Raw genomic sequence first — 15,555 nt, forward strand, 5'->3', positions numbered from 1 at the left:
GTAGAGTAATTTTGTTAAAAACGAGATGGTTTTGTGAATTTTTGACAAAAAATGTAGGTATACTTACTACAGAAACAAGTGTTATATATACTATTGACGAAGGCAACACTTACTATCTTATAAGGTTAAAACTTACTCTAGAGTATGACAACACTTACTATCTTACAAAGCTTTATCAATGGTTGAGATGAAACCAATCAGATCCAACGGTTCAAAAATAATAGGAGTACGGTGCTTTCAAACCACTTGGGAGCACCACAACCGTTGTATGTATACCCACATAATTGTACGTATACTAGTAACAAACCAAACCCGTTTCAGAAAACAAAGTAGTCATTTTATTCATGTTCAAAACTCTTCTCCTTACATAAAAAGGGATTTCATATCCTACGATATTTATTACGTAGGGATTACAAAACCAAATCCCGCATCACTACTCCACATTGCATCCACTTTCAACCCCTCCTCTGCGACCCAGACCTTGGCTCCAGCAAAATAGCCTCATTCCTGTTCATCTTCAGCCTCCTCGCCTCGTCGCGGGACATCCCGTAAGCATTAGCCAGCACATCAACGGGAATGGCACGGATGGCCGAGGTGCGACCGGAGAGGGTGTTGAACATGGCGTTTTCGTGGGTCTTGAATGCCACGAACTCGAACCCTTCGTCTCCGGCTTGCTTGGCCACCACGTAGTTCTGGGCATAGTTTTAAATATCGGCCGATACGTACCGTATCGGCCGATACGTACCGGAATTTTCGGCTTCCGATACGGATATTGGCCGATATATCGGTGAGATTGAAATTCACAGGCGTATCGGCCGGTTCCCGATACGTATCGGTCCGTAACCGATATTTGGACCGATACGGCCGATACGGCCGATACGTATCGGTGCTGAAAAAAAAAAAGAAAAGCAAAAAACAAAAAACTCCTTCCACACAGCTTTTTTCACAGCTTTTTTCACAGCTTTTTTGCAAAAATTTTGGATCTTGTCTTGGAAAATAAGTAAATGTGATAATTAAGCCAATGTTTGGGGTAAAAGTATATTTTTCAAGTTTTATACATGTTGCTGATGATTTTTAAAAATTCACGACCGCGACACCCGATTCCCGCGACGTATCACCGATATGTCCCGATACCGATATACCGCGACCGATACCGCGACGGCGACCGATACCGCGATTTAAAACTATGGTTCTGGGGCACCACCAGAAGCTCCCCCTCCCGGACCCTTCCGTCAAACACGGCCTGGCCTCGCTGGTCGACTACTTGCATCCTGGCTTCACCCCTCGTCGCGTAGAGGACGCAGTGGGCATTGATTTTCCAGTGCGGTGCCATCAGAGCATTCTGCACCAAGTTTTGAACGGCAAGGTTCGATGAGTAGTACTAAACAACTTGAGAAAGACAACTACAGCAAAACTAATAGTAGATATCTTTTTGAACGGCAAGGTTATACTGCATATCTTCTTTTTCGAATGCCATACCCTGTAAAGAACACCCCTCTCAGCACTAAGTCTGAGGTAGTTGAGAATGGGCATATTGTGTCCATTCACAGAGGTAAGTCGCCCGGCACGTGGGTTATAGATATCGGCACGTGACGGATCGTTGATGTTCTCTATGAGTCTCGCCGAACAAACAGTCTCCTCCAAGCCATTGGCGGCCTGATATATCCCACCTCTTTCTTGCTCTTCTTGTTCCTCTTGGCTGCTCGATGGCCTCAACACCTGAAGCCCACGTTCAACTCTGACAATGTGTCCTCTCTGGTCATCTTGGCCCTGGAGCTTCCTTGCCGTCTCTCTGTGCACCCCGAATGACTCGGCCAACACCTCTGCGTCAAAGCCGCTGAACACGTTGCCAGCGTTGTGTTGTTCCTGGCCGCGCCTGCTTCCGTATTCTCCTCTGTATTGTTGTCGTTGTTGTTGTTGTTGTCCTGGTCGTCGCTGTTGTTGTTGTTGTTGCCCTTGTTGTTGTCCTTGTTGTTGGGGGTTTCCGGCAAGGAAGAATTTCTACAATGTCAAGAGCAATATTAGGTGGTTTAAATTCCGAAATAAGGTGACAAAATCAAGAATTATATCAATGAAAGTGCTCCACAATTGTTTCACACGTCAAAAAGTCATACTGTGTTTGTCATCTAGTAGTGGCATGTCATTTGTATCACATATGAACACGTCCTGAAACTTTTGTTAGGTTGTTTGGGTGACTGGTAATTTTATTTCTCCTTACCCTTGGGTTGTTGTCAAGCTGGTTCTGATTGTTGCCAGTGTCTTCCATAGCAAGGATAACGACCTCTTCATCACCATCGTTATAGCACCAATGTGCAACTCCGGCCGGCAGTGCGATAATATCTCCCTTTCGGAAGTTTCGGACCTTCTGATGCTGGTCTCGGAATCTCTGGCTCTGTCCTCCTTCGCGATATCGTTCCGATTGTTGGGAGGATTGGTATGTTTCCGGACAACCGGAACACATCACCCCTGTCATACCCCTTCCTGCACATAACCATACCAACAAGAATTAGAAACAAATTGCATCACAAAAAAACACAAGAATTATAAACAATAGTGCACTGAAGAGGTGCATCCAACACAGCGATCTAGATTTTCTTCTTTAACAAGATTTTTTGGATGGATATATTTAAGGACATTTAGATGTGAAAGGTAGATACCTTGGATAACGTAGAAGAGTTTAGGAGAATTGGAGTAAGAGGGCAAGAGAAGGCCTCTGGGCTGGATGATAGTGCGGCAAACGGCGACGTTGGCGCACTGGAACTGGTCATCGTTGTAGTCCCAGAACTCGGTCATACCGGCTTCGGCCTGAACCCGGTACTGGGGCTCCTGAGAAGTGAGTCTCCCAAGCTGGCACTCCCCTTGCTCCTTCTGCCGCTGCCCCTGCTGCCCCTGGCTTCTTGCTCCTTGTATAGCAACAGAGCATTGGAAAAGAACAAGAAAACAAAGAGCAAAAAAGAGTAATGATTTAGACTTAGCCATTGAAAGAGGGGTTTGATGATTCTTCTTGGGTTGAGGTGAAGTGAGTGATGGAGAGTGAAGGGTAATTTATAGGAGAAGAGAGGTAGGTTGTGGGTTGCCACATATGGTGTGGTGTTGATGTGGGTTTTGAGACATTTTGCAGTTTGCATGGGTACTGTAAGCTAATGGCTTACACATAAGGAGTTTGTTTACGGCAGGTGGAGCTTTGTGTTGGTTGTTAGGAAGAAGACAAAGAGGTCTGTATCTTGGAGATTTGTGGAGGGTGTTTGAGTGAGATTGAGGTGCCAGCTTGATCTGTCATGGACCTTGAGTCCGGCCCGGTCCACTAGAGTTCTTATTTTTTAAATACATATTTTTCGTTTTACGAGACATGTCATTATCCGACAATATATTATATTTTATTAAACCCTTAGCGGAACGGGGAATCCATCAAGGGTGTTGAGAACATTGATGAAGTACATGGGATCACATCATGACATCAAGGGTGTTGAGAATTTTGGGAGAGCAGTTTTTTTTTATTAATTTTTCCTTTTGGGTTCGATTGAAAAATAAGTTATGCATAATAAGTACCTTACAAACACATGTTTATATTTCGGGCTCTAGAAAGGATTAAAAATTTGAGCCACCCTTTTTGCAAGCAAAAGCTAGCTCGTGCAAAAAAGCTGCGGAAGGACGGTCTAATTAACGGTTCTATCAGAAAACTTAAGATTGCAATTGGCAGGATTGGTTTCGCGTTACCAAGAAATAAATCAAATTATCAACATAAGATAGCCCAGTTTAAGGTTTGTTCAAAATTTGTGCTCTTATCCACTGGCATGCGGTGATATTTTGATATTTAGCTCATTGAAGTTAATTGCGATTTTTCAATGGAAAGATACACTACTATGAAGAATTACATCTTGACTATGATTTGTTGGCTTCATGAGCTTGTACCCACTCCTAATTACACAGCCTTTGGGTTAAACGAATAAGGAAAAAACCAAAAACTGAATTTGACACAATGTGGATAAAGGCATAAAGCTAGATATATCGATAAACAAATTAATGATATTCAGCTCATTGAAGTTCTGTATGGGTTGGTTGCTTTGCTTTTGTGCCCAACGAAAATCTTCTTCTTCTGGCTTCTTGTTCCATTGCTATAGTCATCTTCCTTCCCAGGCTCAAATACGTCAAAGGAATTTCTAGCACTCTCTCTCTCATTCTCTTTCCCTTTTGGAGCAAAACATTGAACAGGCAATCGTCGTACGGAATAAACTCCTCCTTGACTGAAAGGAGCACGTTGAACTTTTGGTGGCCTCACTAGGGCTCCCACTGTGAGATGGGTTGCCACTGCATTTACTGCCATAGTAGTCTTGGGAAACGATTTTAGTCTATTAACTAAAATTAGAATGCAGTACAACTATTCAACTGAACAGATACAATCAAAAGACTCACTGTTTTGCAAATGACCCCTCAAGAACCACTGCGAACTCTAACTTGTTTCGTGGAAGAGGCCCCACTGTGTACAAAGTTTTCTCTCCATCATAGGCGTTCTTCTGACCAAGTTCAGAGGAGTATGTTTGGTAAAGTTTGTCAACAACTTTCTCCCAGTTCCCTTGCTCTCAACGGCTTTCTTATCTTCAGAACTTATAGAAACCTGCATGTATCATACAGTACCAAAAATGTGGAGGCCAAAAAAATGGACATATGGTAGTTATCATACACCGTACTGATAAAACATCTCATCCGGGTATTTGACAGAAACTTTGAGTCGGTTCGCCAACAAAGAAATGCGCTGCCCAGCACTACCTGACCCATGCCTATTGGTAATAGAATGCTTCTGCAGATCCAGTTTTTCTGGCTTGACTTGGGTGGTATAATTGGCGGTGGTGGTGGTGGTGGAGATCCAATAACCTCTTTCTCCATCGTTTACTCAACCTGTAACATTATGAGACCATTCACCACAAGCATCATAGCAACAGCTGTAACAATATGAGACCATCCACTGCAAAAAACTGGGCAGTATACGGATTCACCAAGCTTCAGATGCTATTGATTACCATAGCCCACACTTGGTAACATTGAAGAAGAGGGTGATCCACTATCTCATAGCCGACACCACAGAAATGGCATACCCTTTGATTATGGTCTGTTAAAATTCCCAACCAAAGCAAAAAGCAGCTCAGCAGTTTTGACCCTCCCCGTCTAGGCCATCCATCCAAAGAACTGAACCTTAGGTGGAGCTGCAATGCTCCATAATTTATCTATCCATATTTTTCCTACCACCAGACGTGTAGAAGCTTGTGTCAACATATTGCTTAAGATCTGCCATTCCTCCAATTCCCATGAATACAATTCCTTCTTGGTTGAAAATCCCAAGACCTATTTGGTCTCCATAGTTGAAATATCCCTGCCTCAGTTATCTCCTTGTTTGTGCTTGTTGGGAATGCCTTGTATATGCCTTGTATTCTTTAGTCCCACATTGGTTATCTATGTTGTTCCTATTTATGTAGCCTATTATAAATAGGGCTTTTGGGGAACTCCTAAAGGATCATCTTTTTGGGGCTGTCATATTGGTGGCCTTTCTAGACGAGTTACGGATCATAGCCGGCTCTTTGTATCTCTTCTTCACGTTGGTTAGTGAATCCTCTCTCTCCTCGCCCGTGGACGTACCCAATTTGGGGAACCACGTATATCTTGTGTCTTTGTGATTTCTTGTTTAGTTTTCAATTTCTCGTTCTTAGCTTGCATTCATAGCGTTCGTTACAACAAACTGGTATCAGAGCCTTAGGTTGCAAAAACTAGGGTTTCGTTTCCGATTGTGGCTATGGCGGCTAAATTCGAGATTGCGAAGTTTGATGGGCAGAGCAGCAGTTTCAGTCTTTGGAGAGTAAAGATGAAGGCTCTGTTAACCCAACAAGGATTGCACAAGGCTTTGTTAGGCAAGACTAGTTCTGGAATCAAAGAGGAAGATTGGGATGATATGGATGCCAAAGCTCTAAGTTCTATTCAGTTGAGTCTGGCAGATGACGTTCTTCGCGAGGTGGAAGAAGAAACTTCAGCAGCAGGAATTTGGCTGAAGTTGGAAGGCATATATATGACGAAGTCGCTCACCAACAGGTTATATCTCAAACAACGTCTTTATACATTTCGTATGCGAGAAGGTATACCTGTTAAAGATCATTTAGACGAGTTCAACCGTATTATTATGGATCTGAAAAATATTGATAGTAAAATTGAGGATGAGGACCAAGCCCTAATTTTGCTATGTTCTTTACCACTTTCGTATGAGCACTTTGTTACAACCCTATTGTATGGCAAAGACACGATATCCATGGAGGATGTTAAGGCCAGCCTATATTCGAAAGAATTGAGGAAAAAAGTGTCAGGTGAGGGTGATGCACATGCGGAGGGTTTGTTTGTTAGGGGAAGAACAACAGGAAGGGAGGAGTCGAGTAATAGGGGAAGATCCAGGTCATCAGGTAAGAAGAAGGGAAAGTGTAATTATTGCAAGAAACCCGGGCACTGGAAAAGTGACTGTTTAAAACTCAAGGAGAAGGAAAAAGAAGACCAGAAAGGGGGTAAAGTAATTGCTGGAATTGCTGAAAGTTCAGATGAGTCAGATAATGTGTTATCAGTTACAGAGGGCGATTCTCGCTCTAATACCGAGTGGGTTCTAGATTCTGGATGTTCATACCATATGTGTCCGCATAGAGAGTGGTTTTCTACTTATGAGGCGGTCAATGGTGGTACAGTTTTGATGGGCAACAACATGGCCTGTAAGACTGTTGGTTCTGGAACGATTCAGCTTAGGATGCATGACGGTATTGTTAGGACTTTATCTGAGGTTCGACATGTTCCGGATTTGAGGAAAAATCTTATATCCCTGGGTGCTCTTGATTCTCATGGTTGCAAATTTCTCGGTGAAGGTGGAGTTTTGAAAGTCTCAAGGGGTGCATTAGTACTGATGAAGGGTCAGAAGCGTGGTAACCTCTATACACTCCAGGGCAGTACAGTTATAGGTGCTGCAGCAACGGTTGCTTCATCCAAGGTTTCAGATTCAGACTTGACTCGATTGTGGCATATGCGCCTTGGGCATATGAGCGAGAGGGGGATGACAGTTTTGAGCAAACAGGGTTTGCTATGTGGCCAGAAAATTGAGAAGCTGGATTTCTGTGAGCATTGTGTCTACGGCAAGCAGTGCAGGGTAAAATTCAGTACAGCTGTTCATCGCACCAAAGGCACGGTGGATTATTTTCACTCGGATCTTTGGGGTCCCGCAGAGGTAACTTCTAAAGGTGGTTTTCGATATTTTATGAGTATTATCGATGATTTCTCTCGTAAAGTTTGGGTGTATATGTTGAAACATAAGAGTGACGCCTTTAATACATTCAAACAGTTTAAAACTTTGATTGAGAATCAGACTGGTAAGAAAATAAAACGTTTGAGAACTGATAATGGTATGGAGTTTTGTCTTGGCGAGTTTGATAAATTTTGCAGTGATGAGGGCATTGTGAGGCATCACACAGTGAGAAAAACCCCTCAGCAAAATGGTGTGGCTGAACGAATGAACAGGACTCTTTTGGAGAAGGCACGTTGTATGTTGTCCAATTCCAGATTGGGCAAAGAATTTTGGGCTGAAGCCGTTTCCACAACATGCTATTTGGTGAACAGGTCTCCGTCGACTGCTATTGAGTGTAAGACTCCGTTTGAGGTATGGTCAGGTCATCCAGCTGATTATTCTGTATTGCGTGTTTTTGGGTGTCCAGCTTACGCTCATGTGAATGAGGGTAAATTGGAGCCACGAGCCAAGAAGTGTATTTTCTTGGGTTATGCAGCAGGTGTCAAAGGGTACAGGTTATGGTGCTCTGATGATTTGAAGTTTTTGATCAGTAGGGATGTGACTTTTGATGAAAATTATCTGATTAAGGAGTCTAAGCAGGTTGATTATACAGTTCAGGAACATAGTGTTCCAAAGCAGGTGGAGTTTTTGGGTGAATCTTCCGACTCAGGGAAGAAGCACATTGAGAAGCCAATTGAAGAGGAGTTCAAGAGTTCAGACACAGAGGTTGATGCATTAGTTGAGCAACCACGCACTATTGCTAAAGATAGGCCAAGGAGGGAGATTCGGCCTCCTGAAAGGTATTCGGCTTATTCTGAGATGGTGGCCTATGCTTTATCAGTTGCTGAAACAGTTGAGTATGAGGAGCCTTCAAGCTATACGGAAGCTGTTTTGAGCGCTGAGTCTGCACAGTGGTTTGTTGCTATGAATGAGGAGATTGAGTCTCTTCAGAAGAATCAGACATGGGAGTTAGTAGAACCGCTGAAAGGGAAGAGGATTGTTGGATGCAAGTGGATCTTCAAGCGCAAACCAGGTATTCCAGGGGTAGAAGACGCTCGGTTTAAAGCTCGGCTAGTGGCGAAAGGATACAGCCAGAAGGAGGGTGTTGACTACAATGAGGTATTTTCACCAGTTGTAAAACATAGTTCCATTCGCACTTTACTTGCTATTGTTGCATGTTATGATCTTGAGTTAGAGCAACTTGATGTCAAAACTGCGTTTTTGCATGGCGAGCTTGAAGAACAGATTTATATGCGTCAGCCTGAGGGATTTGTTGTTTCTGGTAAGGAGGATCACGTTTGTTTACTTCGTAAGTCTTTGTATGGCCTCAAACAATCCCCTAGGCAGTGGTATAAGCGGTTTGATACTTTTATGATAAGCCAGTCATATTCTAGGAGTGAGTATGACAGTTGTGTGTATTTTCGAAAACTTCCAGATCGTTCATTTGTTTATCTACTGTTGTATGTTGATGATATGCTTATTGCTGCCAAGAGTGTATCAGAAATCAACAGGTTGAAACAACAGTTAGGTGGTGAATTTGAGATGAAAGATTTGGGTGCAGCAAAACGTATTTTGGGTATGGAGATTTGCAGAGATCGAGTAGCTGGCAAACTATTTTTGAATCAGAAGTCTTATGTTCTTAAAGTGCTTGAGCGCTTTGCCATGCAGAACTCGAAGCCAGTCAGTACCCCTTTGGCAGCACACTTTCGACTTTCAGCTGAGTTGTCACCACAGTCGGAGGATGAGGAGAAGTATATGTCTCAGGTTCCATATTCGTGCGCAGTTGGGAGCCTTATGTACGCCATGGTATGTACTCGTCCTGATATTTCACATGCAGTTAGTGTCGTTAGTCGTTATATGGGGCGTCCAGGAAAGGCACATTGGGAGGCTGTGAAATGGATACTACGGTATTTGTGCGGAACTGCAGGTGTTGGTCTATTGTTTGGGATTGTCAATTCTGGTGATCATGCTGTTGGTTATGTTGATTCGGATTTTGCCGGTGACCACGATAAGAGGAGGTCTCTGACAGGTTATGTCTTTACTCTGTCCGGAAGTGCCATTAGTTGGAAAGCTACTTTACAGGCTACAGTTGCGCTGTCTACAACAGAAGCGGAGTATATGGCCATTGCTGAAGCTGTGAAGGAGGCATTGTGGATGAGAGGTTTGCTTTGTGAGCTTGGTCTTACACAGGGTGTGAGTTCAGTATTTTGTGATTCGCAGAGTGCTATACATTTGACTAAAAATCTGATGTATCATGAGAGGACCAAGCATATCGATGTCAGGTATCACTTCGTTCGGGATATCATCTCACAGAAGCAAGTTGAGGTGAAGAAAGTGGGTACGGCAGATAACCCAGCAGATATGTTGACTAAACCGGTTCCGGTTGCCAAGTTCAAGCATTGCTTGGGCTTGCTTGGTATTTGCAGTTGATCGCCCCTCGGGGGCATTTGGCGAGTGAGAGGTTAGAAGGGGATAGCTATATTTGGTGATTTGGTTCGGTGGAATTCAAGTCAAGGTGGAGAATTGTTGGGAATGCCTTGTATATGCCTTGTATTCTTTAGTCCCACATTGGTTATCTATGTTGTTCCTATTTATGTAGCCTATTATAAATAGGGCTTTTGGGGAACTCCTAAAGGATCATCTTTTTGGGGCTGTCATATTGGTGGCCTTTCTAGACGAGTTACGGATCATAGCCGGCTCTTTGTATCTCTTCTTCACGTTGGTTAGTGAATCCTCTCTCTCCTCGCCCGTGGACGTACCCAATTTGGGGAACCACGTATATCTTGTGTCTTTGTGATTTCTTGTTTAGTTTTCAATTTCTCGTTCTTAGCTTGCATTCATAGCGTTCGTTACAACAGTGCTTAATCTGAATAATCTTGGAAACATGAGGTTCAAGGGCTCATCTCCCACCCATCAGTCTTCCCAGAACTTGACCTTCCATCTCCCAATACAATGTCTACATTGTTCATGAAAATGGTAGCCATGTTGGCATTCCTTCCACCAATGTTTGTGATATCCTTCAATAACTTTGACATCTGCCTCACGCTCACTACTGTGGGAAACTATGCAGATTCTTCAATCCTATATACTGTATACGGCATATGATTTTACTCCACAATGCTACCGGCTTTTCTGAAGAAATGGCTCTACAAATCTCCAAGGGAAGGAAGTTTCTAAAAATACGAGGCGGAGGGACATATTTTCACTTCTTCAACCTGGTCCCTTGTGTACAAACAGATGTGTGGTGGGAAGCAATAGGGCCGAAACCAGAAAGATTGTCCTTCAGGGGGCAAACAGCTGATTAAGAGAAGATATCTATAAAGCATAGCTTGAGTTGCACTCCTGCTTCACATAATCGATGGAATCGCTAAGCTCCATATGTACAGTACAACACTGATTTGTGCTGTACGTGAATTGGCTTTTTCTGTTTCTTTTTAACTTTTTTGTTAATCCTTTAAAGCTCAAATAGACGCACAGTTTTGTAAGATTTTCCCTTGCAAAGAAAGCAATTCATGTGACATGTTTTGTAACATTATATAGATGTGGGCATTTTAGAAGGGTTGAATCTTGGGCTCCATCTACTGGTCAAGAAATTAGAGCATGAATATTGTTCTCTAAAAAAATTTAGTGGAAGTGAAATTAAAGGAAAACAAAATGTTTTTTCTTTTGTGCGTTTATTTGATAAGAAGAAATCTTGCGAGAAAGTTGAAAAATAAATGTTAAATTGTCCTGTACTTGAATTGTCTAAATACCAACACTACCTCATCCACAAAGTCGTTTCTAGAAAGCCCACTAACCAGTGCACTACAAGCGCCTCTATCTAATGCGTCCATTTCATCAAACACTTTTGACATCTCACATACAAATGAATTTGACTGCCCAAAATCAAATCCTCCAAATCCCCCACTTTAGGAAGAACATAAATGCATCTTTCGAAACGTCAATACTGGTTCCGAATAACATCCACTCTCATGGACTTCCGCAATCATCCAATTGCAAGATAGTACCACATTCAGCTCGATCCCTTTATCCTCCATGTCCTCAAAGACCTCCTTTGCCTCACTTTCATGTCCTACTTGAGCACACCCCGAAACTAAAGCAATCCAAGAAACCACATCTGGTTCAGACATTTCATCGCGCGAAGTTTATGGGCATCCTTTAATTGACTGCATTTGACATATATATGAACCAAGGACGATGGAACAAAGGGATCTGAATCGAGCCCGAATACCCGACGCAATGCCATCCATGTTGTAGAGCTTGTTTATTAGAATAATTTCGTAAAATATCAAGTTGATCGAGTACCTAATGGTATTTGATTGGAGAAGATATACCTCGAAAAAAATGAAAACAAGTTAGCTGTGCACACTTAATTACAAATTGCAAGACGACTTCTTTTTTTCCTTTCTCAAAAGGCTTTTTGGTCGTAGTCCGTTATAATCATTGCAAATCAACGTTGACCTTCACAGCCACCAATCCGAGTTCCGATCACTGAGTCAGCCGGTAGAGGTGTGTTAGCGACTCAGCGTGTCGGATTTTGCTATTAGGAACAGACCCACATCTTAAAGCCTAGAGTGTCCGATCAGGAACAGACCCACATCTTAAAGCCTAGAGTGTCCGATTTTACAGCCAAGAATGTGAGTAACAATCCGAGGTACAATCTAATAGCTTTGGGGTTTTGATTTTATGTGGAATATTACGGCGTTAGAAATTGGTGCAAGGTACTAATCGACAGTAAATTAAGCTTAAAGAAAACAAATTCAAAAGCAAAACACGGCATGAAAGAATTGAAACTCAATGTGAGCTATGCGACGACGGCCTTGCAAAATGAACTGTACGTGACTGCAGTACTGCATGGCTCGCAGAACATAAAATCCCAAAGGAAGATTTCAATATATCTTAAACTCATAAACCAAAAGGTGCGATGAGAAAAGGAAGGTACCAATCCAAAAATCATAATTTTATTCATTGAAGATGTTCAAAACTCTCCTCAAAGCGATTTCATCCTCGACGATAAGAGATTACAAAACCACATCCCACATCACTACTACTCCACATTACATTCACTTATTCAACCCCTCCTCTGCGACCCTGACCTTGGCTCCAATAAGATAGCCTCGTTCCTGTTGGTCTTCAGCCTCGTCGCGGGACATCCCGTAAGCATTGGCCAGCACATCCACGGGAATGGCACGGATGGCCGAGGTGCGACCGGAGAGAGTGTCGAACACGGCGTTCTCGTGGGTCTTGAATGCCACGAACTCGAACCCTTCGTCTCCGGCTTGTTTGGCCACCACGTAGTTCTGCGGCAACACCAGAAGCTCCCCCTCTCGGACCCTTCCGTTGAATACGGCCCGGCCTCTCTGGTCTACCACTTGCATCCTGGCCTCGCCCCTTGTTGCGTAAAGGACGCAGTGGGCATTTATCTTCCAGTGTGGTGCCATCATGGCGTTCTGAATTGAGTTTGGAGGTCATTTTAGGAAATTGCATAATTCTTACATGATCACCATGTATATACATTCACGGTACTTAAATAAGTTCGAAAATGAAATATGGTACTGACATAGTATAAAATTTAGAGTGCATTTTCAAGAAAGTGGTCTTTCAGAAATGAATAGTTCAGTTTTTCTAAATTTTTACTATTTGTATGCCATTTCTCAATTTTTACTGCCAGATAAAATTGAGTGAAAATAATAATGCATATATAAATGCAAAAGAATGACATACCCTGTAAAGAACACCCCTCTCAGCACTAAGTCTGAGATAGTTGAGAATGGGCATATTGTGTCCATTCACAGAGGTCAGTCGCCCGGCGCGTGGGTTATAGATATCTGCGCGTGACGGATCGTTGATGTTCTCAATGAGTCTCGCTGAACGAACGGTCTCTTCCAACCCATTAGCGGTCTGATATCTCCCTCCTCTTTCTTGCTCTTCTTGTTCCTCTTGACTGCTCAATGGCCTCAAAACTTGAAGCCCACTTTCAACTCTGACAATGTGTCCTCTCTGGTCATCTTGGCCCCGGAGCTTCCTTGCAGTCTCTCTGTCCACCCCGAATGCCTCGGCCAACACCTCCGTGTCAAAGCCGCTGAATACGTTGCCCGCGTTGTGTTGCTCCTGGCCCCGCCTGCTGCCGTATTCTCCCCTGTATTGCGGTCGTTGTTGTTGCTGTTGTTGTCTTGGTCGTTGTTGTTGTTGTTGCCCTTGTTGTTGGGGTTTCCCGCAAGGAAGAATTTCTACAATGTCAAGACTCAAGAGCAATATTAGGTGGTTTAAACTTCCAAATTAGATTTTCATTTTTGGGAACATCCCAATTCAGTTGAAGATCGAGAATTATATCAGAGAAAGGCTTATTTTGTAGAAACTTTATGTTCATCATCTCAAAACCAATTGACAATGAGTGAAAGAGGTCTCATATGTTATTAAGTGATCACCCATTCTACTCCCAAGCAATGTGGAATTCATTTCCTACATACGACATTTGACATTTGACGACACGAGAGTGCATGGTCAACACACACCTAAAGCGCCTACGTTCCGCTTGTGATGAAGTTGCTTTGACTACAGAACCATGCCTGTCTGTTGGAGCAAATTGGATGATCGGGCCGAGGGCTGTGCCCCCTCTTCCCCTCACCCTCCTTTCCCCCTTTTTCATGGGGATTTACCCATCTCTGCCCTGCTCTGATACCATGTAGAAACTTTATGTCCATCTCAAAATCAATAGGCAATGAGTGAATAGGTCACATATGTTATTAAGTGATCACACATTCCACTCCCAAGCAATGTGGGATTCATTTATTACCCTGGGGTTATTGTCAAGCTGGTTCTGATGGTTGCCAGTGTCTTCCATAGCGACAATAACAAGCTCTTCATCACCATCGTTATAGCACCAATGTGCAACTCCGGCCGGCAGTGCAATAACATCGCCCTGTCAGAAGTTTCGAACCTTCTGATGCTGGTCACGGAATCTCTGGCTCTGTCCTCGTTCTTCGAGGTATTGTTCATATTGTTGGGAGGATTGGTATGTCTCCGGACAACCAGAACACATCACCCCTGTCATACCTTTTCCTGCACAATGTGCACATAACCACACCAACAAATGTTAAAAAACACGGTTTCCATAGCTAATATCCCAAAAACAAAATGGGTACATGTAACACAGTTACCTTGGACAACGTAGATGAGTTTTGCAGCATTGGTGTAAGAGGGCAAGAGAAGGCCTCTGGGCTGGATAATACTCCGGCAAACGGCGACATTAGCGCACTTGAACTGGTCATCGTTATAGTCCCAGAACTCGGTCACACCAGCTTCAGCCTGAACCCGGTACTGGGGCTCCTGAGCAGTGAGTCTCCCAAGCTCGCACTACCCTCGCTCCTGCTGCCCCTGGCCCTGCTGCTGCTGGCCTCTTGCTCCTTGCTTGGCAACAGAGCATTGGAACAGAACAAGAAAACATCGAGCAAGGAAGAACAATGATTTAGACTTAGCCATTGAAAAGGGAAAGAGGGTTTTTGATGATTCTTCTGGGTTTGAGGTGAAGTGAGGAGTACTGGAGAGGGTGAAATTTATAGGAGAGGAGAAGTGGGTTTTTGGGTCGCTACATATGGTGTGGGGTTGGAGACATTTTGCAGTTTGCATGGACACATTTGCAGTTGGCATGGGTACTGAAAGTTAATGGCTGACACCTAAGGGGTTTGTTAACGGCAGGTGGAGTTTGTCTTTGGTTTTTGGGAAGAAGACAAGGAGCTCAGTTTGTGTTCTGTTCCAGTGAGTTGAGGTGTGTGATCAGTGATGAACCATGAGTCCATCAAGGGTGCTGAGAAGACTGATGAAGAAAAGGGGATCATGATAATCATATCAAGATTGATGAAGTTGGTCTTGTGAGTCTGGTGTCAAAATTCAGTCTAGGCTGGATACTGCTTCCAAAATGGGTTTAATTTTTGAATTACATCTTGACTGCGGTTTGTTGGTAATTGAAACCTGGTAGTGGACTGTGGGATTAGTCCAGGGCCGGTCCTGGGCTAAAACCCGAGGTGCCGGCGCTTTAGGCCTCCGAAATTTCAAAAAAACGAGGGCCTCATTTTTTCAACAAAAAAAAAAATTCAAATATATTATATTTATATAAATGTTCCATGTTTTAACACAATGTCAATTCTAGCACAAGTGGTTTGTATGAGGTACGTGAAATTGGGATGGGAGAGATCCTTGATTCAACTTCTAGGAAGGTTTTCTTTTGACAAAGGTTTTTCTGTTGAAATAAACAG

At 43.2% G+C, this 15,555-nt stretch overlaps 1 protein-coding gene and 1 pseudogene across 1 annotated transcript; both read right to left on the minus strand.

Annotated features, from left to right (window-relative positions):
* Nucleotides 1–321: 321 nt before the first annotated feature.
* LOC131313066 (11S globulin-like) lies at nt 322–3,022 on the minus strand. Its single transcript, XM_058341137.1, has 5 exons — nt 2,658–3,022; nt 2,219–2,481; nt 1,480–2,001; nt 1,198–1,342; nt 322–697 (listed from the first exon to the last, which is right to left on the minus strand). Exons 1-5 carry the CDS (start codon nt 2,977–2,979, stop codon nt 456–458), a joined length of 1,494 nt encoding a protein of 497 aa, XP_058197120.1. The 5' UTR covers nt 2,980–3,022; the 3' UTR covers nt 322–455.
* Nucleotides 3,023–12,371: 9,349 nt separating this feature from the next.
* On the minus strand, nt 12,372–14,950 carry LOC131313193 (11S globulin seed storage protein Ana o 2.0101-like; annotated as a pseudogene).
* Between the last annotated feature and the right edge of the window lie 605 nt (nt 14,951–15,555).

This window comes from Rhododendron vialii, chromosome 13a, assembly GCF_030253575.1.
Source record: "Rhododendron vialii isolate Sample 1 chromosome 13a, ASM3025357v1".
NCBI lineage: Eukaryota > Viridiplantae > Streptophyta > Magnoliopsida > Ericales > Ericaceae > Rhododendron > Rhododendron vialii.